At 47.9% G+C, this 24646-nt stretch overlaps 9 protein-coding genes across 9 annotated transcripts; 4 read left to right on the top strand and 5 right to left on the bottom strand.

Moving 5' to 3' along the window:
• Window positions 1-474: 474 nt before the first annotated feature.
• On the bottom strand, window positions 475-2313 carry PEX2_072790 (Multicopper oxidase, type 3; the record flags this gene model as incomplete). Its single annotated transcript, XM_016744549.1, has 2 exons — window positions 475-1295; window positions 1356-2313. 2 exons carry the CDS (start codon window positions 2311-2313, stop codon window positions 475-477), a joined length of 1779 nt encoding a protein of 592 aa, XP_016600520.1.
• A 1162-nt stretch (window positions 2314-3475) lies between these two features.
• PEX2_072800 (uncharacterized protein) lies at window positions 3476-4127 on the top strand (the record flags this gene model as incomplete). Its single annotated transcript, XM_016744550.1, has 3 exons — window positions 3476-3560; window positions 3614-3673; window positions 3724-4127. 3 exons carry the CDS (start codon window positions 3476-3478, stop codon window positions 4125-4127), a joined length of 549 nt encoding a protein of 182 aa, XP_016600521.1.
• A 672-nt stretch (window positions 4128-4799) lies between these two features.
• PEX2_072810 (response regulator) lies at window positions 4800-7250 on the top strand (the record flags this gene model as incomplete). The annotated part of the gene is made up of 3 exons (XM_016744551.1): window positions 4800-6084; window positions 6138-6793; window positions 6858-7250. The coding sequence occupies 3 exons, from the start codon at window positions 4800-4802 to the stop codon at window positions 7248-7250; spliced, it is 2334 nt and encodes a 777-aa protein (XP_016600522.1).
• A 1310-nt stretch (window positions 7251-8560) lies between these two features.
• Window positions 8561-8845, bottom strand: PEX2_072820 (uncharacterized protein; the record flags this gene model as incomplete). Its single annotated transcript, XM_016744552.1, has 1 exon — window positions 8561-8845. One exon carries the CDS (start codon window positions 8843-8845, stop codon window positions 8561-8563), a length of 285 nt encoding a protein of 94 aa, XP_016600523.1.
• An 875-nt stretch (window positions 8846-9720) lies between these two features.
• Window positions 9721-11073, bottom strand: PEX2_072830 (NAD(P)/FAD-dependent oxidoreductase; the record flags this gene model as incomplete). The annotated part of the gene is made up of 1 exon (XM_016744553.1): window positions 9721-11073. One exon carries the CDS (start codon window positions 11071-11073, stop codon window positions 9721-9723), a length of 1353 nt encoding a protein of 450 aa, XP_016600524.1.
• Window positions 11074-11580: 507 nt separating this feature from the next.
• PEX2_072840 (uncharacterized protein) lies at window positions 11581-12066 on the top strand (the record flags this gene model as incomplete). The annotated part of the gene is made up of 1 exon (XM_016744554.1): window positions 11581-12066. The coding sequence occupies one exon, from the start codon at window positions 11581-11583 to the stop codon at window positions 12064-12066; it is 486 nt and encodes a 161-aa protein (XP_016600525.1).
• A 2622-nt stretch (window positions 12067-14688) lies between these two features.
• Window positions 14689-19073, top strand: PEX2_072850 (ATP-binding protein; the record flags this gene model as incomplete). The annotated part of the gene is made up of 2 exons (XM_016744555.1): window positions 14689-15115; window positions 15166-19073. The coding sequence occupies 2 exons, from the start codon at window positions 14689-14691 to the stop codon at window positions 19071-19073; spliced, it is 4335 nt and encodes a 1444-aa protein (XP_016600526.1).
• Window positions 19074-19606: 533 nt separating this feature from the next.
• PEX2_072860 (mitochondrial 37S ribosomal protein mS45) lies at window positions 19607-20990 on the bottom strand (the record flags this gene model as incomplete). The annotated part of the gene is made up of 2 exons (XM_016744556.1): window positions 19607-20290; window positions 20508-20990. The coding sequence occupies 2 exons, from the start codon at window positions 20988-20990 to the stop codon at window positions 19607-19609; spliced, it is 1167 nt and encodes a 388-aa protein (XP_016600527.1).
• A 1500-nt stretch (window positions 20991-22490) lies between these two features.
• On the bottom strand, window positions 22491-24299 carry PEX2_072870 (Nucleotide-binding, alpha-beta plait; the record flags this gene model as incomplete). The annotated part of the gene is made up of 1 exon (XM_016744557.1): window positions 22491-24299. The coding sequence occupies one exon, from the start codon at window positions 24297-24299 to the stop codon at window positions 22491-22493; it is 1809 nt and encodes a 602-aa protein (XP_016600528.1).
• Between the last annotated feature and the right edge of the window lie 347 nt (window positions 24300-24646).

The raw sequence follows: 24646 nt of genomic DNA on the forward strand, positions 1-24646 counted from the left end.
CTGCTGCTGAAGATATCTTTCGGCCATCTGTGGAATCAGCCTTTTCATGTTAGGATGAAAAATAAAGCTTTCAAGCGGTTGAACATGGGGAGAAAATAGAAAGGAAAGTTCGAGAGTGGGGGAAGCGCTTTTATATACCTGATCATGTGCCTTAGTCGCAAGGCTGAAGTCCCCGAACAGGACAAAGTTGTCTGATAAAGAAACTTATTTGGCTTCGAAGACCCTCCAAGCCGTCGACAGAGCAGCCAGATACCCAGTCGGGAAACCTCAAGCCTTCCACCTTAAGATTATTATATTGAGAGTGAAGTCAGAATACCGGGGTAGGAATCGATACCGAACATATATATTGAAAAAATACTCAAAGGAAACAGATAAAAATAAGGCTTTACCACCACCTCAATCTAAATATATCCAATCCACCAATCCTTTCTTTATCCTATCCACAGCATCATTTAGCACACAAATACCACATTCTCAGACTCCCGAGTCTTCTTGAACAATATTCTGCGACTTGATATATCTATCCCACGCAGCACAATTCTCATTAAACGGGGTATAATCAACGAGATCCCGAATCTCATCTTGCCGCTCAACAAACTGTAACGCTAGACCCTCGTCAACATGCCATCCAATATGACAGTGCATCAACCACGCGCCGGGGTTATTCGTTTTGAAAGCAATAAGCAGCCACCCACTCCCAGCCAGCACAGCCGTATCTCGACGCGGGGGATTCTGCGTAATGATAGAACCATCCCATTGCGGCTTCCCAGGCCCAGGCTGTCCTTGCGCCAGGATAGAGAAATCATGCCCGTGAAGGTGGATGGGATGAGTGACAAGGGTGTTCTGGATGAAGAGATATACCCATTTATCCTTGAAGGGCAACTCAATCACGCCGCTTGAATTAGAGAAGTCCAGGTCTTTATGGTAGACTTGCATTAGGGTCGGATTCTCCCAGCTCACGTTCATGGACGTAGAGTTGAACCGCCAGCGGAAGAAATTCTGTGCGTTCCTGGTATTGCTGACTGTTACGTTCTTATCCCACACTGGTGAAACTGGTGGATCGACGTTTTTGGGGACGTGCGGAACTAGATTGATTAGAAGTTCATCTTCACATACGTTTGTGAAGGGGTATGGCTGCGTGCGCGGTTGTTTGGGTGTGTTGCCGTAGTAGACGATGCCTCGAATGTTGCCGGCCATTTCATTTTGTGAGCATCTATCGGCTGGAATAGCTCTCATCCAGAAGGATTCAGCTACGGTCTCCTGGTTGGTTGTGATGATGACATCATATCGTTGACCTGGGTATAGAGCATTAGCTGGATTTGTATGTTTAGAGCAATGGAGGCTAAGAAACAAACCCATTCCAAGACTAATGACGTTCGTAGCAAATGGTTTTATAGGAACAAGATCCATTGCAATAACGGTCATTGTGTGGTTGTCAATAGTGAACTTCCAATGCGTGTCGATAGATGGGTTCACGAGTCGTAACCGGTAGGATTTGCCTTTTTCCACTTTCATGTGGAAAGGAGACCCGGTAGTATTTGTACCGTTTCCATAGACATTCTTCCCATTGATGAGTCCATTTGACAATTTTCTGACAGGGCCGCGTAGTTGCACATCTTGGTGCAGTTGGTCCACAGTTTCATGCGTCCAATCACCCAGGAACAATGCGCCCTGGTCCACATCATAATTTGCAGTTGCCGGTCCATTGATAATAATAGCTCCATATACACCTTCCCACGCTTGCAGACCAATATGAGAGTGATACCACGAAGATCCATACTGGCCAGCCCGCCATTTATAGGTCATGTTCGAGCCGGGGGCAATAGGACATTGGGTCAGCGAGGGAACGCCATCATTTGGGTTTGTGTAATTCTGACGGATACCATGCCAGTGGATACTCGAACCATTCATTGCCTGATACAAATGGTTGGTGACGTGGATAATCACCCAGTCGCCCCAGTCTGCAACAAGAGGCGGGCCTGGCAAGGTGCCATTGATGGTCATGGCTGGACGTGGAATCATGAATCCGTCAGGAGAGAGAGTGACTTCTTTAACCTCAAACCAGTATTCACGCGTAACACCCATGTCTGGAACAACATCTTCGTAGTCTGTGTCGATGCTGTAATTGCACCAGACAGATCTGTCGTTGGGGGTATTTCCTGCACATGGAGTTCCGGTAGGCTCGTAAATATTGTGAACTCGAGATCTTGTAGCAATTGGTCGCAGCGTTGTCGATTGTTTGTAGGGGGAATTGGTATAGGCAATGCCAGCACCAAGTAAATTGGCTAAGATGATAATGGATGAAAATTTCATGATGACTCGATATCAAGCTGTTAAAAGAAGACTGTTGGTCTCTACTTACTAGAACGATGATTGGTACTTATTCAACTAGTCATGGAAGGAGTTTATATACCTTTCTTTTAGACTCGGGCTGATTTTTTACGAACGCTCTTCTGACCTCAAGATAATCCAGCTCGTACTTTGCCTCGTACATTCCTAGGAAATGCTGGCATACTGTCATCACCAACAGACAAAAGCAGAAATGATAGCCTAGAGGGAGCTAAGGCCCTCCAATTCAGTTTCAGCATGGGGCAAGACTTCGTGTTTGTGCCAAAAAGATTGCTCGAAAGGGAATATCTCAATAACCCAGGCATGCATCAAGCCACGAGAGAGCCAAGGCCCTCCAGCCCGGTTGCAACATGAGGTAGACTTTGTGCCTGTCCCAAATAGATTGATCAAATATGGCGAGACAATTTGTTTCACTGACAATCATTGTGAAGGCCAAAAGATTTCCATGGTGTCTAGCCATCTAATCTAAGCCCATGTGTGCCGCCCCAATCTGTAGCACCATATTCACGTGGGTCATGCATTATCGTGATCAGAACTTTTTCTTTTTAGATTTCTGATGTAGGTCCCTGATCTCGTATGTCTAGCAATCCATCCTGGCTATGAAAGAGTCAGGCTGAGTGACATAGGGGAAATCTGGGGCTTTGCCGCGTGGGCATGACGCTCGTGATTACTCAGAGTCGAAGGGGCCAGGGATGATGGAAAGCCAATATCGGGCCATAGGTATAGATCTGACTCAATGTGTGAGATTGTATGGTACGACCATGCGATTCATCTGGGCAGTGTCTGTTCAACTAGGTCAGCCTTGGAAGGGATTTTTAATCAAGGAGCGTGGTCTCGGGATATATAGGATAGGCAGCACACGATGACAAGAGCAAGGATACCTAAAATATCCAAGCCAAAGGTTCTGTCACGCTGGTGCCATAATAGCTCAGCTTACCAAGCCCGCTCTGAGTTTGTCCCACTGCGCTTTCGGGGAAATGATAGGGCTCCCCTCGGGGCATAGATATATAGGAGACGATTTCAAACGAGTCTAACTCTTGATACATGAGGACATATCTATCAAACCATGATTTCGACTGTCTTCACTGTAGTCATTGCGATCTTTGTACTTGGTTCGGCGCATCCAATGGAGAAACGACAGGCCAATGGTCCGTGGAGCCTATATGCATATGGCAGCAATATCGACGGGCTGTCTATCTTCTATGCAGACGGTAAACATCTCTCGGCCCTAAATGGATCACCATTAATCATATTTACCGAATAGGCCAAGCTCAGATCGGTAATCTGGCACTGTCAAACGCAGACTCCAAGTTCGCGGTTTCTTGTAGGCCTTGAACTCCGAGTCCTCATGATGGATATCTGATTTAGCTATAGTGACGTTTGGTGACAACCAAAACACCTGGGTTGCTCACCCCGATACAACAACCACTACGAACACTACTGAGTCTGCATTCACCACAGCTGGTGTGACCTCCAGCACCAATCTACTGGGATTGAGCGATACTGGCTTAATGGCTTGTCCAGTTATATTTACCACCCTGAGCGGCCAGGCAAACAATAACACAGTTGCTGTGAACACGAGCAGTGTGTCGGCACCACAAACCAACGTATGGACTTTGTATGGAAAATATGTTATGTGCAGCCAGGACAACATCAACTTCTACGCCCAACCGACAGGATTAGATGGATGGTATATCTTGCTATGGAGTGCAACGGCAGATGCAGCTCTTAGGAATATCCCTGTGACTCTGAGAACCATTGGCCCTGCCTCTGGCTAAGCTAGATTATTCCCAGGGCGTGTCACTTAGACTTTTGTGTAGTGGCTATATGTGACTCGTGTTATCGGGCTCAAGTCGGATGCATCACCATTTATATTCTACCATTTATGGTTTTTTTGTGAATCAGGGACCCTTCATGTTGATCTAACTCTGTCTAGATGTAGATTCAGAATCAAGTCTCACGAGCGCTGAAGATTTTGCAAATGAAACTGCCATATACAAGCTTAAGGCTCTGATGTATACTGTATTTTAGCTCTCTATATATGCCTTGTCGCCTAAGAGAAAGAATAGAAAGAACTCCACAATTTCGATGCCCAATAATCCCGAATAGATAGGTAGATGGCTAGATATTGTATTCTTTACTCCAAATACCCAAGTAAATCCCCAATCCTTGCAGGGTAGTCCAACATTAGCCTTAAAAAGGCCATAGCTTTTTTAGCCGGGAGATCAGCAACTAACGTGACTGCCCAAAGTTGTCACAGTTCAAAGGGTTTCCCCCTCTCAACTTTCTTTGACCTTTGACCTCTTTGGTTTTGAAGCTATTGATATTAGTGTATCCGAAAAAGTACAGATTGTTCTTATCCGGGAGAATAATAGAGAACAGGGAACAGAGAACAACAAATCTGTTTTCTCTCCCACTTCTCTCTTCTCAGAATGGCATGAAGACCCACGATGTCAGAACGGATATCACGTCTAAAGGCGAAATTGCTTGGACGATTATCTCCAAAAGCGGATGCGGACCCGAGTGCCCACTCCAACCGAAAACCCCCCTCGGGCCCTCTCGACTCCAACAAATCCCCGGCTTATAGCATCGTATCTTCAACCCATTTGGATGAGGTCAGTCCTCCTCGCGACCGTCACATAGAGGAAATCCCATCCCCAGGGGCCAACCAAGAACCGGATTCCTCCGTGTCCGTGCCTTCGGAACGGCCTCACCACCCAGGAACTCGCAATTGTACGCCGTCGACCGATCAATACAATTCTTCCTTGCCAACTCCCATCTCGGGCGATCTTCCGTCTCCCCTTGAAACCCCTCCGTTATCGACTCCTCAACATTCCGATAGCACCTCCTTCCAGTCCACACACTTGAAAGCTCAAACTCCAATCCCAGCCGAGACTCAATTGACTCCGACCCTAAATACTGTTCTTGAGTGGCCTACGAATGATCGTCGACCTTCTGCCTCCTACTTCCCTCCCCCAAGCAAGCGCCCGAGCCTTGCGATCCGTCGTCAATCTCTTCTCCCAGCATCACACCAACACTTGATTAGTGGGCTACTGGAGGGAAGTCTTTTCTCTTCGGGAGATCAGGACAGTGGTTTCACTCCCTTCATTCCTCGCGAGATGGTTACACGTCGGATTTGGGTCAAACGGCCCGGTGGCTCGGCCACCTTGGTGCCGTGCAGAGAGGACGCGGTGGTAGATGAGCTACGCGACCAGGTCATCATGAAATACGGGAACTCATTAGGGAGAAGCTTTGACTCGCCCGATATTGCTATCCGGGTCTCGCCACGAGAAGGTACGAATCGACCAGGTCACACTGAGCGCCTCTTGAGCCCGGAGGAAGCCCTATCATCTATACTCGATGCATACTACCCTGGTGGACAAAAAATCGAGGAAGCATTGGTGATCGATGCTCCGTCGCGCCGGACCCCAAAGCCATCGCCGCGCCATTCGATTTACCAACACCACCACTCGGAGCCCGGCGAGCATGGCGATTACTTCCCTCTCATGCCACCGGTCAATGCGAACGCGGGCACACCGTCTTCACACTCGGGAGCTGCGTCAATACCAGCTAATGCGCCGTCAATTTCCATTCTCAACACCGGTGTTGCTCCTTTACTGCCATCCCCAGGAAGCCGCAGGGCACGACACCAGCAACGACCTCCGTTGACACGACACAAAACCAATTCTCCTACTATTCTTCACAACCAAAACACCCAAGCTCTTGTCATAACAGGTACGTTTTTAAAACAACTTTCCTTTGCCCAACATGGCCACTGACATCCATAGAAACCGGTGCTACTCCTCATTCCCAACCTATCCCGGCCCCCTCCGCTCCCGCAATGCCTACACCCCCGGTGGCAGCACCGCCGGTAGAATCTCCGCAGGTGAAATCACACACTCCCCCGGCAACTGCATCGCCACGCGTCGTCCGAAAATCAAAGGCGGCCACTTCTCCCGGTGCTATGTTTGGCGGGTTGATTGACGGCACCGTTCCGCCCATCAATGTCCTCATCGTGGAAGACAACATCATCAATCAGAAGCTTTTGGAGGCCTTCATGAAAAGGTTGAAGGTGCGCTGGAAATGCGCAATGAACGGCGAAGAGGCAGTGCGGAAATGGCGACAAGGTGGATTCCATTTGGTTTTGATGGACATCCAGCTTCCCGTGATGAACGGACTGGAAGCGACCAAGGAGATCCGGCGCCTGGAGCGCTTAAACGGCATTGGTGTCTTCCCAAAAACAGCCTCTGGCCGCTTCAGCGCGTTGAATACCTCTGCCGCGGACAGAAGACCAGGCCTTCACCGTACGGTCAGTGAAGAGGACACTTTGCCAGATCTTTCACTATTCCGGAGTCCAGTCATTATCGTCGCATTGACAGCTAGCAGTCTGCAAAGTGACCGACATGAGGCATTGGCTGCTGGCTGCAATGATTTCTTGACCAAGGTACGTCCCGCTCCCTATTGTGAGCATTTTTTTCTCAAACGGTATGCTAACATTTATCGAATAGCCCGTTGGATTCCCTTGGCTTGAGCAGAAAGTGACAGAATGGGGCTGCATGCAAGCCCTGATTGACTTTGAAGGCTGGCGTAAATGGCGCGGGTTCTTGGACTCTCCTCGCCCCGCCTCGCCAGCTGTTGATACATCAGCCAGCCCGATGCAAGGTGGTCACCGTAAAGAACCACCACAAGTGGATCCCCCATCGCCCTCGGCCTCCCGCACTAATAAGTCCGATCACCACGAAGCTAAGCCAAGCCCGCCAGGTGTTGCGCAAATCATGCGGGAAGATTCATGGGGTAGCGGCAGTCCCGACAGCTTAGACTCGCTCTCGAGTCCGCAGTTTCCAACACCGGGAGAAGCAGCGCCAATCAGTGATGAGACGCCCGCGCCCCCGGAAGAATGAAAACGGATTTGTTTTTGGATGGGTCACCTTGTCTTGGTTGGTCGGTCCCTACACACTTCCAATAGTCTTTTCCCAATCTGTTTGATTCGACTTTTTGTCTCTCCCATTGAATACCCCGTATAGCAACGTGTCTTTTTCCTCCAATCTCATCCTTTCATCTTCTTGTCATGGTAGCTTGCACTTCACTTCGAGGACCCAGTACAGGGTTTCCCTTGGGGATTTTCTTTTGGCCCTATGGATATATATTTTCTTGTTCTGGGCTGCATACGCATCTGCCTACGCACTTTCTTTTTTCTCTGGCTGGTTTTTTTTGTCCACCGCCCGGTATTTTCTTTGCATACAACTTCCGTGCAGTGGACATCCTCATATATACGAACGAGATGTCCTCATGCCTCCGTCTTTCACTGTATACATTTCTTTGTTTGTTCCCACTACCAGTAAGGAGGCCTGGTGTGTCCTCCTACTTTGTACTTATTTCACCAATTTTTGAGAGGTGATGATTTCATGCAGATATATCTAGCCATAGTATTCAAAGTATTTGCTTGGTCTATCTGAAGCCTTTCTTTGAAGTTGTACGATCTATGGCTTCTTCTAGGTATCCCCATTAAAGTAAGTCCACAAAATTCTCCGAAGCACTGAGCGAGACAAAGAAAATGTCTCGAATAGCTCATCTACGGCCTACATTGTACGTAATGTACAATGTATTCGGTTCCATATTCCCTCGGATCCAAGGTAAATGCCACGTCTCTCAAAAGTAAAGAACTTGTCCATTAGCAACCAATCAAATAAGGGGATTAGACATTCGCAAGCCCTATATTTAAGTCCAAATTAATAGATCTGCACAATGTGACCAAAGCACCAATCAAGAGAGAGCAGCGTGACCGTAGTACGAGGAGTAACCCTAAAAAGCTTTTAAAAGATAGTAAATGCCATTAAGTTCAGATTTGGGTACTTATGCAGGTGATTTAGATATGGGCTTTGTCTGCTTTTCCCACGAGAACTGTCCTGCATGTGATGGGATTGTCTGATTCCTTAAATACCATGCCGTGCCCCCGAACCTCTACATACTTTCTACATACATCTTACACGCTACATCCTACATACATCCTACGTACATCCTACATACATACTACATACATCCTAAATACTGGCCTATCTTCTAGTATTATCTCCTAGACCATATACCATTTACCATAAGATCTACTCTCATCAAACCACATACCCCGCATCTCGCTATCTCAACCCCTCCCTCAGCTGAGCCAGCTCGACTATGCAGTCCCCAACTACATCATCATCCCCAGCCTCCCCAACTACAACTTCATGGCTCCAAAGTGCCCTCGCCTCAATCGGGTCCATTTTCCAAACTTCCTCTCAGGAAGATGATTCTGAGACCGATGCGATCTCTGGATGGGTTGGGACGAAGAGGCGACGCTGTCGGTCTGTCGGGGAGGCTCGTTGAGAGTTGACCATGTGACCACCTGTTTAACTGCGGAGAATGAGAGGAATGGAAAGATAGCAATGGAAGGGTGTTGAATAGAATGGTGGGACTGCTGGACATGTCTCGTGCTCTTTTTTCTCGACGAGGCGCTGTGCATTGTGATTTTGATATCTCGGGGTTTTCGTATTTTCGGGTTTCTTCTTTTGTTTCTAAGGGCTTGCAGGACTAGCCTTGGAATGAATGACATATGATGTTGACGAATTATTTATTGGTTTAGGAATATAAGTAGTAGTAGTAGTGGATTGATATGACCACCCCCCACTGTGGCTGCACTAATGTCAGACCTGTGAATCACTACATGCGGTTAGTTTTGTGTCTTTGTGTTTAGCGCCCCAATACGCTGTCACATAACCTTCAATAAGTAACGTATTTCACTACCGAGTGGTCCACCCCAAATCACGTAGTAAAAGGGATAAATTACAACATGATATTGCGGCAACGGTTGTCTATATGAGATTTTTCTTATAGCCTAATACATTTTATATGAAATCTATCTAATTTCAGGAGTTTCGGGAAATTTAATACATTAGTGACCAAGGTATACATATATTCTTCTGACAGTATATTAATGCAAGTTTTTGATTTATTCGAAATTGGGATATACTACTAAAAATTCTATTCGATTGCTATCCGCAAGTAAACGCCGACTTGAAGAGCAAGCCCATAGCTTCCTAGGCCATCATAAGACAATTGCAGGGCAATGCATAATAGTTCTAGAGGGAAATGTCAGGGAACAGCTCCAATGAGTTCCTAGTGGCCACCAAATGTTTCGCACGGCGGCGACAGTCTGAAGCCCGTGCGTTTCCCTAATTCCATAGGATGCAGAGCGTTAGACTGAACACTCACCGCATTCAAGGGAAAATCCATTCTTCAATAACACAAACGTGCTGGGCAGTGAAATTCTTGACATCGGCTTATGATATTAACTAAATATCTTGACAAGCTTCCATGAGAAAGCTGGACTTCACACCCTCAACGCTTGCGAATCCATCCTTTGGGTCCGCCCCAAGTGCCTTTAACCATGGCTTTATAGTAAACCCATGGAAAGAAATCTTTTTTCAGATGGTAAAATGCGCGTCGGGGTACTGCCTGGTCGATTCCAAGCATGCTGAACGTCTCCTTTGGCACTCCACCATACTTGAACTCGGCGAGAAGAACTTTCCCGTACTCCGTGACTAGCGGACAAGAGGTATAACCATCGTAGGTGGCCTGGGGTGGTTTCTTCTCCAATGCCAAGAGGAGATTGTCGACGAGGGTCGGCGCTTGCGACGTGATTGCTGCGGTCGTCTTTGATGTCGGCAGACTAGAGGCATCACCGGCAGACCATACATTGTGATAAGTTTTGTGGCGAGTGGTGAACTCATCGACATCCACCAAGCCAGCCTCGTTTGCCAAGGGGCTGTTCTTGACGAAGAGATGAGGACCCATTTTGGGCACGACATGCAAAAAATCAAACTGCTTCCTCTGTTCCTTTCCATCTGGAGAGGAAAAGACCGCAGTATTGCCCTGGATAGCAACTAGGTCATGCTGAAACAGCCCTTCCACGCCCCTTTGCTGGCGTAATTCTTCCAGTTTGGCACTATACTTAGGTATACCGAACATGGCCGGTAAGCCCGTTGCGAAGCTTATCTTGATCGGCGATGAAATGTGGCTTGAGGGGTTGTAAACCCCGGCTCGCTTCCAATGATCCAAAGCGAGCCACATAGCCTTCTGTGGTGCCCCTGCACACTTGACAATGCCAGTAGGTTGAGTGAAAATCGCGTTGCCCTTTCGGAATTTCTGGATCGAGTTGAAAACTTTGTCACAGGTTTCATAGCCGTAAATGGTGGATACGAGAGATTCAGGGTTGGCAAGAGCCTCGGGCAAGCCCTCGATGCTGTCATAGTTGATTTTGATGCCAGGCACGACGACCAGGTGCTCGTAGCTAATCTCGCTGCCGTCTCCCAGTGTGACCGAATTTTCTGCTGGAGAAAATGAGCTCACACCTTCGTTGTAAAATTTGATGGCAGGGTCGAGTAAGCTGGTCAGTGGCTTGCGGAGATCGCTTTTGTTTTTCAGACCTCCGCCGACCAGGGTCCACCCAGGCTGGTAGTCATGCGTTGTTGATGGGTCGATGATTGCGATATCGTTCTTGGAGAATTTGCCAGACCGAAGGAGCTGATGACTGATTGCAAGGCCAGCCGAACCAGCTCCAACCACGGCAATGCGGTGCTGGTGGCCGATAGTACTTTTCAATGAGACTTTGGCGTAACCTCGAGATGTTGAATAGCTCAGTGCTGAGGGCCGTGGAACAAAAGCCGCTACCGTAAGTGTTCGAGGAATCATTTCTAGGACCTGCAAGAGATAGAGAGCAGCAGACGCAATATAAAGGCTGCTGGAAGAATTCGTTGTGAACAATGAATGGAGTGGATTCTCTGATCAGGCTTATTATATATTTAACATTTTATATTGTTTCAACTATGGTTTCCGCTAAAGAAAATCAAAACGTTATCATCGGGGCAACTGAGACAAAAATTAATATCAAACAAGGCGTTCGGGGACTTCAATTCTCGGGAACTTCACGTATCGGGCGGGCTTCAAAGTCGGTCCCCGGAACCTAAGTTATTTGTTCGGCGTTTGGCGTATGGGTCGGCGTTCATTCAGCGAGAATCCTTTTTGAGTTTTGAGCGCCGATGATATGAAAAGTTGAGATGAGTACTTATTCCCATTGACATGCTCCACTCCATCGGCTTTCCTCGCGCTTTCACGTTATTGTACCCATAGACAAGAAAGCCATTCCACCATATCCCCTTGGATCACGAGAAGCTACAGCACAACCAAGATTCTCACATAATGCTCTTCCCCTTATTTCGTCGCTTATTACCTAGGCCGGTAGCCAACAATGGGTCGCAACTGCGCGATCACCAGGCCAACGAGCGCACTTTTCTATCTTGGAATCGTATGGGGCTAGCTTTTGCCGCCATGTCGCTTGCTCTGACTCGACTCGATTTCATAGACAATGTTCTCAACCGCAAACATAGTGAGGAGGCAACCACGACCCCCGCGACATCTATGGAAGTTGTCTCTAGAAACCACTCAAACACAGCACAGTCTTCAGTGGCTGAACAAACATCGTGTCTGCTTGGGTATAGGAATGATCTTGTGGCCAGCCGCATTTGCCAGGCGATCAGCATGTGGTCTTTTGGTTATTCTATTGCTCGATATGTTTCCGTTCGAAGAAATTTGTTGCTAGGACGATATGTCCCTGCCATCTGGGGACCTCTCCTGATCACATGTGGCTCTCTTGGTGTCTTTGGAATCACACTCAAGTCAGAGTGAACCCTCATCTCGCTTGCTGAAAGGAGAGTGGGCTGGTATGCTAATGGTTGAGGAATGTTGAAAGGTTACATAATGTCAAGGGGACCCAAAAATTGTTTGCTTTCTTGAGAACCACGGCATCGTACATTGATATAGCACGCATATGAATTCAGTCCATATCAAAGCCTATATCTCCCATAACTGGTATTGCATGATCATCATGTGCTATCCTCGCAGCCAAACATAGACCTTGAAGTGTTCTAATTGGAAAGATTTTCAAAATCTATCGTTGAAAACCCAAATTCACTGTGGCCCGCCGAATACACGCGTATTTTGGTAGAAAATACAGCGTCACCAGTGGTTGAGGACCTTAAACATTGTCTCAGGCTGCACAGTTCGTGGAAGGTCTAAACTAAGCCTCATATGACAATATTCTTCGGACAACTAAACTCAGTCCCCGAGTGGACTTGGCAAATTAAACCCCGGTACAATGAAACTAGTGCTGTCAATCTAGGCGAGTAGTAGAAGTTAAAAGCGGGAAATTTTGGACTCCTATCAATCGAATATCATATTGGTATTCCAGCTTTTCCCTGGAACATACGTACTGGAAAGGATTCCATTGGGGTCGGTGATCAAGATAAACTGGACTTCCATTGTTTTTTCAACGATTGATATAAGGAAAGATGAAATGCCTAGGTAAGAGACTCCGCAACCACCTCAAGTAGGAACACATTACTCAGGAATTCTGCATCCTGTAGGGGATACTAGCTCCAATCTACCTACGCCTTGTATAGCGAGCAGTTCCACGCCAACCCCCAAAGTGTGGCCTTACCTGACCGACGATATTCGAGAGGATCTATTGCTAGAAAGCGAGCTAGTCCTACTTTCATTCGCCACAGGAATTCAGGATGCTGCTTCATGGTCTGACTATGGTTGTTTCGCATCCAATCAGACCGGGAATGCTCTTTTCCTCGCCATTGGGGCTGGGAAACTCGAAGGCAGCGCTTATAACTTGTCTCACGTGGGTATGAGTCTCGGCGCATTCCTCGCGGGTGGATGGGCTGTTGGCCAAATCGGGAATTTCTTCGGCGTTCGAAAGCGACTCTGGCTGATTACGAGCAGTGCATTCCAAACGGCACTGATCTATGCAGCGGCCGCAATACAGTACAGCCTGCCAATTCAGCGCGGCAGCCCAGCAGCCCTAGCCGGCATTTTCCTCTTGGCCTTTTCCTCGGGGGCACAAGTTGCCCTGGGCCGGTCGCTCAAAATCACGGATATTACTACGGCGATGGCTACAGCAGCTTTTATAGATGTTGTAGCCGATCCGGGCATACTGAAGATTCAGAATCGCCAGCGCAATCGACGAGTCGTATTTCTTTTGATGTTGATAGCGGGTTGTTTTGTTGGAGCTTTTGCGCAAGCAGCTATCAACTCCACATTTGCGATTATCCTCTGTGCCATTTGCAAGACAATTGTTACTTTCGCTTTTTTGATGAACAAACCTATCGAAGAATGTTGATGATAATATCCAGACATAGTTCAAATCCTATGATGTCTGTATTATCTCTCACTAAAGCGTTGGTCATTTATTTGCTTCGATTTAGGGGCCTTTTATCTTCAAGCATTGTCCTCATTTCTTTGCCCTTCAGTTCTTCCCTTTTTTTTTTCTTATGCAGATCTGCCAAGCAAGGTGCCATAAATATACTTCAGTTATATATAACGCTGAAGGAGAGGATCTGGACCTTTAGTATCGCCGCTAAAATACTGATCAGGGTGACATACTGTCCCAAGAGCCGCATAGAACCTGGACGGCATTCACGACCAAGTTGGCAAGTGCACGTAGAATAGACACCTAGAGGGAAAATCAACTTTCTCGAGCATATAATAGAGGCTGCAGAAAAGAAAAACCACAGCGATCCAAACGCTCAAGGGAAAATATCTAGTATCTTATAGGCGCCCGGCTAGGTAAAACGAAAAGCGAGGGCGCCTAGGCGGGACTGTAAAAGGGAGCCATTTTCGGCGTCATTTTAGTGGTAGGTGAAATCCAAGGGCAGAACTATTAAACGGGCGCCAAATATCACGGCCGTACGGGTGGAAAGGCGGTTGTTTCTAGGGCCAAAAGTGGTCATTTTCGGCGTCATTTTCGGCGTCATTTTCACAGGTCCTCATATTCTAGTTGTAAACTAACCGCTTACTATCTCTATTTCGTTGGTGTTTATAATATATAATTTATCCTGTAATCTTTCTTTTCTAGTAGTCTTTTCAGACATTCTTTTTCGACCTCTTATTTCCCCGTTATCAGTGTTAGCCACAAAACATGGCAGTGAAGAGGTGTAAAATGTATAAACACGCTTGTTTACTATGACACGTAGATTTTAAGTAAACGGCTGAGAATTCATCCATTCAGAGCTCCGATAGTGAGAATTAGTTACAGTTTGAACTGTATATAGTAAAACTGCAGGTGTATAAAACACTCGTGACTCGCGTCAGTGGCTTAGCTATTATGCGCCTGGGTGATATTAGCCTCTCACCTTTCCCCCAGCTGAAAAAGAATCCTGACACATAGATAGATCTACACCCGTGGATATATACTAAATTTAAATACTTTCCCAAATCTTGAACTCGGACGCATCTCGATAGGCCATGGAGGTCGTCGGGGTCATCGGGGCAATCCCCAGCCTGCTTCAGATGGTTCGGTGGCTGACTACCGCTATTCGAGGATTCTCAAAGAAGAAACATGCGGCAAAGGCAGCCGCAGAGTTGATTTTACAGCTTCGAGACATCGAATCGATTCTGAAAGATGTGCAACATAGGTGGAAAGAGAGTCCTCTCAGTCTGTCTCAGCTCCAGGGACTTTCGCCCATCTTTACCCAGCTGAAAACTGAGCTTTCCTCCCTCCAAGCTACCCTACAGAGTAAGACCGCGAAAGAACCCCGAGGGTTCTTTAGAAAAGCTATGCTCTTGTCTACTGGGCTGGACAAGACACTAAAGGGGTCACTTGTTTCTCTATCGCAGCTCAAGACATCGCTCACGTTAATCATCGCTCATCACAATGATAAGGTATCCGAAGGTAAGTCTCTCGTGGCTTTATAATCTATCAAAGTACTGAGTATGGTTTAGAACTGTTAGATATCTCCTCTGATGAATTACGATTGAAGTTGCGTGCTCTTCTGCGACCATCGGGGGATAGTTTTATTCCCAAGAGGCTTGAACACACTTGTGAATGGATTTGGTCGCATGATACATTCAGCAAATGGCTAGATGATCAAGCATCAGCACCAAGGGACGATATGAGCCGGATACTCTGCCTTCACGGCGTTAAAGGATGCGGTAAATCAGTCTTGGTGAAGTCTATCGCCGAAGATTTGCGTGACCGAGGCAAAATTGCCTCACACTTCTCGTTCTGGTCAGGGAGCGAGACACAGCGGAAGTTATTGGACTTCTTACGCACCCTCTTATGGCAATTATTGAGTTGCCTCCCAGAGAGTGAAACTCGACAGCTGACAAGATCGTTAATCAACGAAGCCAGTATCAATGAAAGTAACGTCTTCAAGGCAATTCAAGGGGTCTTGGGGCTTGTCAAGTCCGATCTATACTGCATCATTGACGGAATTGACGAGTCGACGGACGATTGGAATAGTCACCGCGATGGATCTCTGCGGACTGTTCTCGATATTCTCAAAAGTCACCCGAGGCTATACTTGCTTATGTCTGGCCGTGAAGCCTCCATGCGCACGCTTCTAAAGGGATCATCGCCTAAGTTGGAGCTAATTGAGAATCTCACCCGAGGTGACATAAACAAACTCATCGCTGCTGAGTTGGATAGTGCACTCACAATCCAAACACTGGAGATAAAAGCAATGGCGCAAAAGAGTCTTGAACAAAAGTCCCAGGTCATGTTTCTCTGGACGACCCTTATTTCGAAAGAACTCAGGCGGTGCTTCAGCGTGGAAGAGATAAGGAGTACTCTCAACCAAGTCCCCCGCGACCTCGACCGCCAGTATCATCGTTTGCTCCTACAGCAGATGACCAAGACAGGAGGCACCCCTACGAAGCCATCAACTTCAATGAAACGAGCCCGACTTCTATTATTCTCCATTTTTGCTTCCCCAGAGCCGTTGACGGCCGATGAACTATGTTATGCATATGCCGCCCATGTGAATCGAGGGGGGAGAATTGAGGATGATTTGATATCAGTGGACGGCATCATAGATGCCTGCGGCGAATTTGTTCGCCTTACCGAAGGGCGATACCATCTCATCCACAACTCGGTGGCGGACTTCTTTACCCGGCCGGAAAGTGAGTGGCATGCCGAAGATTCGGATATAGTCTACTTTCGAGTGGACAATGCACAAGCTCAGCTATCCATGTGCTCTGCATGTTTCAACTATATCGAGTTACTGGACCTGGGGTATCCGTTAACGGATGATGGGGCCTTAACATTACCATCGAGGTATCCTTTTTTTTCCTACGCAACAGAATTACTCCCTTACTATTTCTCTCGGGTCATAGAGACTGGGCTTACTAGCTGGGCACAGTCAAATGTGTTGCAGTTTATGAGAACACCTCAGTTTTGTGCTTTGATTGAGTATCTGGTCGTCATTTTCCAGCGCACTCCTGAGAACAATGAAATTGGCCACTGGACTGAACTAATGTGTGTCGAATTCCCATGGGAGACACTGGGCCTAAAAGAAGTGTACGAAAAAGAACTTCAGCGTCGGATGCAGTGCTTTGGAGCTCACGATGGCCGCTACCAGTCATGGCAATCTCCATCAATCTTTATGCTGATGTCCGGTCCAAATTGGACCGATTCCGAATTCCAGTCTATCACCGACAACTCCTCTGCCTACAACGTGTTTTCTATTACTAAAGATTCCTTTACCAACGCTATTTTCCACAACAGCAAGAACATAGTCGCCAGAGAGGGAGGGGGACCATCCCTAGCGGCCTTGCCTCAATACATGACCAGGACTCATGGCAATGCTGTCGATACGCTGTCGAAGGGCCTCTATGCCGCCACGAACATTTTTCATGGCATCGGAAATATGGCTGACGTTGTATCTCTTTCTTTAGCATCATTACCCGTCCCCGTGCTGCTCCTCATGGTGAGAAAGGCATACTACGAAGGAGAATTTTGTTCGGCAGAGAGACTGGCATCAATTGCAGCCCAAAAGACTGCAAATACAGGTAATCAGTGGGAATCCTTAAGCTTGGCGGAGTTGGGAGCTGCGATGTACCAAGTCACGCCCGAAAAAGATGAGAAAGCAATAGAGCTACTCCGCAGATGCATTCAGATCGCCCAGCGACTCCGTCCACAACCACAAATCTACCTGATAAACATTTTTGCGTACACAAACCTCGTGCGCCTCTTGATACGACAAGAGAAACACGATGATGCCAGGGCAATTTTACTTGATTTGGGGAGTCTTACGGGGAAAGACCGTGATAAGAGTGAAAGCCGGCTGTGGGAATTTTTCTGCAGCACTCGAGATGGAGTCGGTTTAAGGATGGACGCACTGACAATGGTCGCTGATGAATATTATTCGGCGAATAACTTGACAGATGCAGCAAATGTGATGACTCAAGTCATGGCTGTATGGGAGAGCACGGGGTCGAAGCCGAATAAGGCAGTCCGATGGAGCCTCAAGACCCAGCAACACATCCTTTTCTCTTTAAACAAGCCAAGTGAATGCCTTATTGTCAGCCGAAAGCTCCTAAAATTCCTGGAGAGCTGCAGTAAAAGAAAACATTTGGAGAAGAATGAGATACATTTGCGGCGACAAACTCAACGATATGCCGCAGCTTCTTCTGCTGCATTAGGCAATATGGGTGAAGCTATGACATTGTACTGTCAGTCCGCAGATGATGCTTGTCTCTTGGATGTCAACAAAGAAGGCCACGCTTTCCTGTGGGATCTCGATGACCTAGCAATTGACTTGGCTTTTATCGGTGAATACGAGCGATCTGTGTTAGTGTGCCTGAAGTTCTTAGAGATGCACAAAATATCACTTGAGGACAAAGAAATAGCACCAAAGGGATTCCGCAACCTCGAACCCCTAGTCAGCAAGTTGCAGCAAGTCGGATTCGTTGGATCTAACTACAAAGAGATATTGCACTGCTTTTCGCTTCTAAAGGCATACCAAACACACGAATATCTAGTAGCAGAAGCAGACTGGTGGAGAGATATGGCTTTTTATGTTGACGGCCATCACGTCCCTTCATTCCGTGGTCAAATGGTGTTGCCCTTTCTCAAAGCCATCGACACGATTCTCAGTACAAACGGCGGGCTATGGCAGGCCGTTGAATTGTATAGAACCCTTGCAGGGCTCTCTCTCAAGGCTGGGAGTCGTTCAGCAGCGGAGCTACTATGGGACGATGCTGCAGCACGGTGCTTCGCCAATCCTAGCCACGGTTTTTACCAAGGCCTAATTATGTTGAGCGATATTGCATTACACAACGGGAGGTTCCATCAGCGGAAGCTTCTCATTGCTATGGCCTATGCCAACTGCATATGTGAGTGTTGTGGCAACTCGGATGAAGAAATGGACTTTGCGGATATCTTCTTTGCGAAGGAGCATGTTAAAGATGCTGTACACTTGGTGAATATTGCCTCTGCTGAAGACGAGATGAGACTATTCTATCTCGAAACAGCTTGCACGCACGTGGCGAGAGCCATAAAGGCAAACAGGACAATGTATTTGCGTGAAGGTAGTGAGCGGTGGATTCCGGACGAAGATGAAGACGAAGATGAAGATGAAGATGAAGACGAAGATGAAAAGGATGGATATGAGATGGACGAGCGAGAGGCTAGGGAGGAACTCGCTGATCTTGAAACGCGTCTGAGGAATATCGGTGGTGGCGTGATTCTCGACAAGGCGATTATAGAATCAAAAGAAAACGCTCCTGGGAAGCATCATCTGAGGCGTGTCAAGAGTTTTGCGGGCTTGTATGAAGCGAAGCCGCATATTTGTTGGAGGAACTACAGTCGGTCACGTTCTTGGGAGCTTTTACCTGGTCTTCCAGGTTGATGGTGATAGTATTATCATACGAGAGGTTTCATTTAATATGGGGGAGAGAGTATCTCCTTGTAAAAGGCTGATTAATATGCTGGATAGGAAGAGATGAAGCTAATACGTGCAATAGAAATTGAAAAAGGAATACTTTACGAGGGGACCTATGCCTTGGATGTTATATATCTCAAGTTCTATTAGCCATACAAGCACATGGTATATATTTTGTACATGTTTTTCACCGCATACACTCCATATTTCGTGGTCAATTCTTCCTGTCCTTCCAGCTATAGCACTGATAAGGATAGGAATATCTAGGAAGACCATCCACACGGGAAGTAAGAGGCAAGAGATGAGCACAAAAATAGAAAGGAAAAGATTTCAAGTTTCCAGGCATTATCCGGTATATAGTTACATAAGCGAAAGCCTCCTTCATACATCCATGGATGAGTATGCGTACAAGTAAAATTACAAAGGCCGTAGCCGAGAAAGTTGCTGAAAAACACAAGAAAAAGAACAAAGAAACAGCCCCTGCCGGGACCATCTCAAAATCAAGCCTCCACACTGGTTGGAATCTTGACTTCGCCGCGTGTGCGGTCGCGGTGGGGGACACCGTAGCGACGACCAACAGCCTTGGAACCACGGCCATCGGCGCCAGTGGTTTCCGTAGTGTAGATAGTATCCTTGATACGGTAATCGAAGCGCGACTCCTCGGGGGTGACAACAGTCAGCTTCTTCTCACGGCGAGCCTGGATGCGTTCACGACGCTCTTTCTCAATCGCATCCTGGCGCTGGAGTCTCTTGGATTGGAGGTCCGAAACAGCCCGACGCTCGTTGGGGTTCGCCAGGCGGTCACGTTCCAAAGCAACCAGATGAGGGTGAGGAATGCGCACGTCAGCAGGCTGCAGGATCTGGCGGGCATTGGCACCCTTTCCGACCCAGGCGATGGAGTTGGGGTCCTCGATGATCTTTTCGGTGAGATCGGAGGGGTGTGAGATTTCCGCGGCCTCGGAGTGCTCCATTGCTGGGGCGCCGGAGAAGACGCGACCCGCCTCAACACGGTTGAAGGAGCGGGATTCGGGGACTGGGTAGAAGATTTGGGAGCCTGTCAGGGGGTGGGCCGGGAGATCGTTGATGGGTTCGTGGTATGATTGACGCTCGCCTTTCTCAGCGAGGGGTGTGATGGGGACCATCTCGTGGATGGCCCGGGCATATGGCAGTGCTAGGGGTTTACCCTAATTCAAGATTCGTCAGTTCTTGTCACGCGACCAAATAAAACTTGATAGGAATTCAAAATGTAAGGGTAACACAGTTCAGTTCAAAAAGTAAGGTTTAACCATGTGGGTGTCTTCAAGACTAATCGATTTTTTGTGACTCATCATATGCGTGGAGGGTCGAAGCAAAGTCCGAAAGGAAAGGCGGAAAAAAAGCGGAAAGGAGAGATGTTCTTACCTGTGCGCGCTGCCTATTCTCCAATTCTACCAATCTCACGACAGCAGCAATACGCTTCATATCGATTCCAAGCTCCACGCTAACCACGCGGGGGCTCTTCTTCTGTTCAACGACGCGGTTATAGACCTCATTCCGTAGCTCCTCACTGAGGACAGGCTCGCTGAAGAAATTTTGGTTGTTTGGGAAGGGACGAGGCTTCTCTGTACCCTCGTTACCTCGCTGCTTTAAGCGAGTAACATAGTTGGTTTCTCCAGGAATATGGTGCTTGAGAACGGCTCCCTCATTTTCAAGCCATTCGAACATCTGCCGACGGAGCTTGGTCTGTGCCTGTGGTGCTGCCGTGGCAGAGAACTGACGGGAAATGCATTGTGATGATTTAGAGGATAATGAAGGAAGAGAGGAAAGTGATGATGAGGAAGAGGAGGTAGCTGTGAGGTAGGGAAGAAGGGTGTTGGACACACGGCTCTGTATCCGGGGTGGCATCTTGGAGGATATGATGGGGTAATGGGAGGACGAGTCTAATGTCAAGCTTATGAAAGGCGCTAGATATTAAGAATCAAGGAGTTCCAGCTGCCATTGACCCTTTTGCAGCAATAATTGAAGATGGGAGGTTGCCGGGTTGGAGCGGGAGGTGTAGGTGTCTGCAGGGGAAGAAACTTCTCGGTAGTGCCATCACGTGATCCAATCTCCACTGTATACAGCCGAAGTAAACATCTTCCAAGGTTCCGTTCCATTCCTTATATTGGGACTCACAACATAATAATAGCTATTCGACATTTAATGCTGAGTATATTTATTCTTACAGCAGACGTCTTGCAGGATTCGTTCGACAGATACTATAAAATATGAAGAGTCGCTCAAAAGGACGTAAAAAAGTCTCATGATAGCTCGTTACTAGACCTTAATATCATTATAAATGGATTAAATGGGTCCGTTCTCCAGGGTGACTGGACCCAGTTCATTGTATCAAGTACAGATCGAAGCAAATGTATCGGTATCATACCCCCAAGCAAGACGGGGTTAGAGGAAGAGTTAAAAAAAATAATAGACACGCCTCATTTCCTCATTCTTCTGGAAAATCAGAGTAAGCCAGACCCAAAGCAAAACGAGTGGCAATGCAAGCAAGATGAGAGAAGAGCTTTCGAGCAAAATGCATGGGCCAGACGCCTTCGTCTCCGCCGGGATGTGAGGAATATGGCGGGAGAGAAATAAAACCAACGCGAACGCCTGGGACAATATGTGGTCGACGTGAGCCGATGTCATATCCTTTCGTAGCTCATGCCATTGAGTAGAGAGATATTAGAAGAGAAGCTAAAGAAAGCCACATAAGACCCTTCTTTTTTCGTACTTGCATAGAAATAAACACACATTGCAATAGAGAAAGCAAGTAAATCAGCAAAATCCTTTCCGATCCACGCAGACGATGCATCGAGAAAGATCCAGGGGATAGATGTAGCAAACAGGGGGAATCACGTGGAATAGAGTAGATAACAGCTCATATAGATCCTGATTAGGGCAGAGACAACGAACACGCATTTGTGTGCATTGCCTATTGAGTCAGGATAAACGAGCGAGATAATCAAGAACGAAAGCAAGAAATCACGAGGGTATGAAGGTGTGAACAAAACGCAATGGGCGACAGAAACAAACGCGCTCTCGAGCGCCTCGCACCGACCAGATAAGAATACAAGTTTGGCAATGACCTGAAATGCAATCCTCCCAATGAAAAAAAGATAACAAAAAAAGGAATGTAAGAGCGCCCAGGTTCCCATGCAACTGAAAGATGAAAAGCCAAGAAAAAGACTGGCAGAAAAAGAAGGGGAGCAAAAAAAAACAGAAAAGCAAATCCGAAACAATACTCCCGAGAGTTATGCAGCCGCCGAATGCTGATCTAGCTCACGAAACGAAGATCCCCAAATGCGCCAGATATCCCAGTTCGTTCAAACATGCCGGGCATTATCTTAATATAACGCTTGAATGGGCTTAGCGGCCCATCATGTAGTCAGGGTAAAAGGAATTATAGCCGTTCAGGTTCGGTGCCGCATTGTTGTTGCCGCCGGGATTAGAAGGGGGCGGCGGCGACATCATCGAATTGGCTCCGTTTCGGATCCCCAGGCCCGAGTTGGGGTTGTATGCGGCATTGCCAATCATTCCAGCATGCGGATTGATCGGGGTGTGCATGGAGGTGCCATTGCGCATCGGCGGCGCAGGCATGGGCATGCCAAGACCAGGTGGTGCTGCCAGTCCAGGAGGGGGACCGTTGACAGCCGAGAACATGTTGTTGTGGATTCCACTCAAGCTGCTGCCTCCAGGAACTGGGCCCTGTCCAGAGGTCGCGTTGGACGAGTTCATGCTGCCGGGTTGACCAGAGCGCACACCCAGAGGATTCTTTGAGAAGCTGAGACGGATGCCAGTCTTGACACTGTTCGATAGCTTGTAGCCGTACAGCTCATTAAGGGCTTTGCTGGCCATGGCGACCTCGTCGAATTCTACAAAGCACATGGGGCCGTTCTGCTTGTTTCGGAAACAGAGTCGCTTGTACCCGCGTTGTTTGGAGAAAAGGGCTTTAAGTTCCTCTTCGGAAGTGTCGGGTGGCAAATTGCCCACGTATAGAGTGTTGCAAGGAGGATTCAGGTCATTCGGGTTCGCAGCAGGGAGGCTGTGGCGTGGTGTGTGCTGAGCGTTGTATGGGAAGCTATGGCCTTGGTTCGGGTACGCAGACGTCGGTGTTCCACCGCCCATGCGCTGTGCGCCACCCCCGGGATAGTTCTGCAAAGGCGGCGAGGACATGTTGGTCGAAAGGGACATATTGGCAAAGCGGTTGGTCGGGATTTGTGGGTTGGTGGCCCGGCGCCCTGCGGAGATATTGGTAGAATGGCCATTCTCTGCATAGCCTACCGGATCCTTGAGCAGCTCGCCCGTCTCCTCGTCCGGGTCTTCGTCAATCATAGACTTTCCGGTTATACGTGGGAGGTTATCAATGCCATTTCCGATCGGAGATTGTGGAGAGAAAAGGCTGTGCATACGCGAGCCTGATTCAGAGGTCGGAGGAAGTCCTTCGCCGATAGGCTGGTTGGGGTTGGCGTTGGAGAGCCTCTCTAAGCTTTGGAAAGTGCCGTTGAAGCGCGACGATTGACGCGCGAGGGGACCGTTCGAGGCACCCATTAACGCACGACTCGCGGTGTGATCGATGGTGTTACGGCGCGTGTTCGACAGATTCGCTGCCATCGGACTGGGGTACATCTCGACAACCATGTTGGCGTCATTTTTGGAGTTCGGTTTGCCATCAAGAAGGGATCTGGCCTCTTCAGCAGCTGGCAAAGTCATGAATCGCGCGATCGCGGTCAAGAACCCGTCATCCTCTGGCAGGTCCAAGGTCACAAAGTCCGCATCAACAAAGTCTTTGGCGAAAAGAAGCATGCTGCGCAGGGCTTCGCGGCTGGTGTTTCGCGGCAGTTTGCGCATGAGAATCGCGCCTCCGTTTCCGCGATTCAGGCCATTCAGGCCCTGGAGGTTGCGATCGTTATCGCCCAAGCGCATGTTGTTATCGAATGAAGCTGTTGTACCGATAGGGGAAAAGGGGTATGTGAAAGATGGGTTCATAGATGAAGGCGCTTGCGACGCATTTGGACTATACACGTCGGTCGACATCGCATGCTGAGCCGTCAAAGGCACCTGCGAAGAAGAGAGTGACTGCTGTGGGGGCGAACCAGATGACACGGACTCTGTGAGCTGTATAGTTCCAAAAGAGCCGGGACTCGTACGAGTAGACTGGCTAGAGCTGCCGCTCATCCCTCCACGAGATATGAATTTTTCGAATTTTTTTTTTCGCCTTTCGGGGGTTCGCGATCACACAGGGGAAGATAGTCCAGGTAGGAAAAAAAGGAGTCGCGGGAGTCGGAAAGTTGGAGTTCTGAGCAGTGATCGATAATGCGACAAGAGATCGTACACCAAACGCGATGCAACGATAGAAATGAAAAGGCGAAGGCGAAGGCGATTAGCGATTCGGTCGAAAGTCGAGTGTACTCGGATAGTGTCTCATCGGATTTGCGACAGTTGGACTATGAGCGCTTTGAAAACGATTGAGATAAGGATGGAAATTGACAAGAATGGGTGAGATGGATGCAAAAGGGAAAAAG

The sequence above is a fragment of the Penicillium expansum genome, assembly GCF_000769745.1.
Source record: "Penicillium expansum strain MD-8 chromosome Unknown contig254, whole genome shotgun sequence".
Lineage (NCBI taxonomy): Eukaryota > Fungi > Ascomycota > Eurotiomycetes > Eurotiales > Aspergillaceae > Penicillium > Penicillium expansum.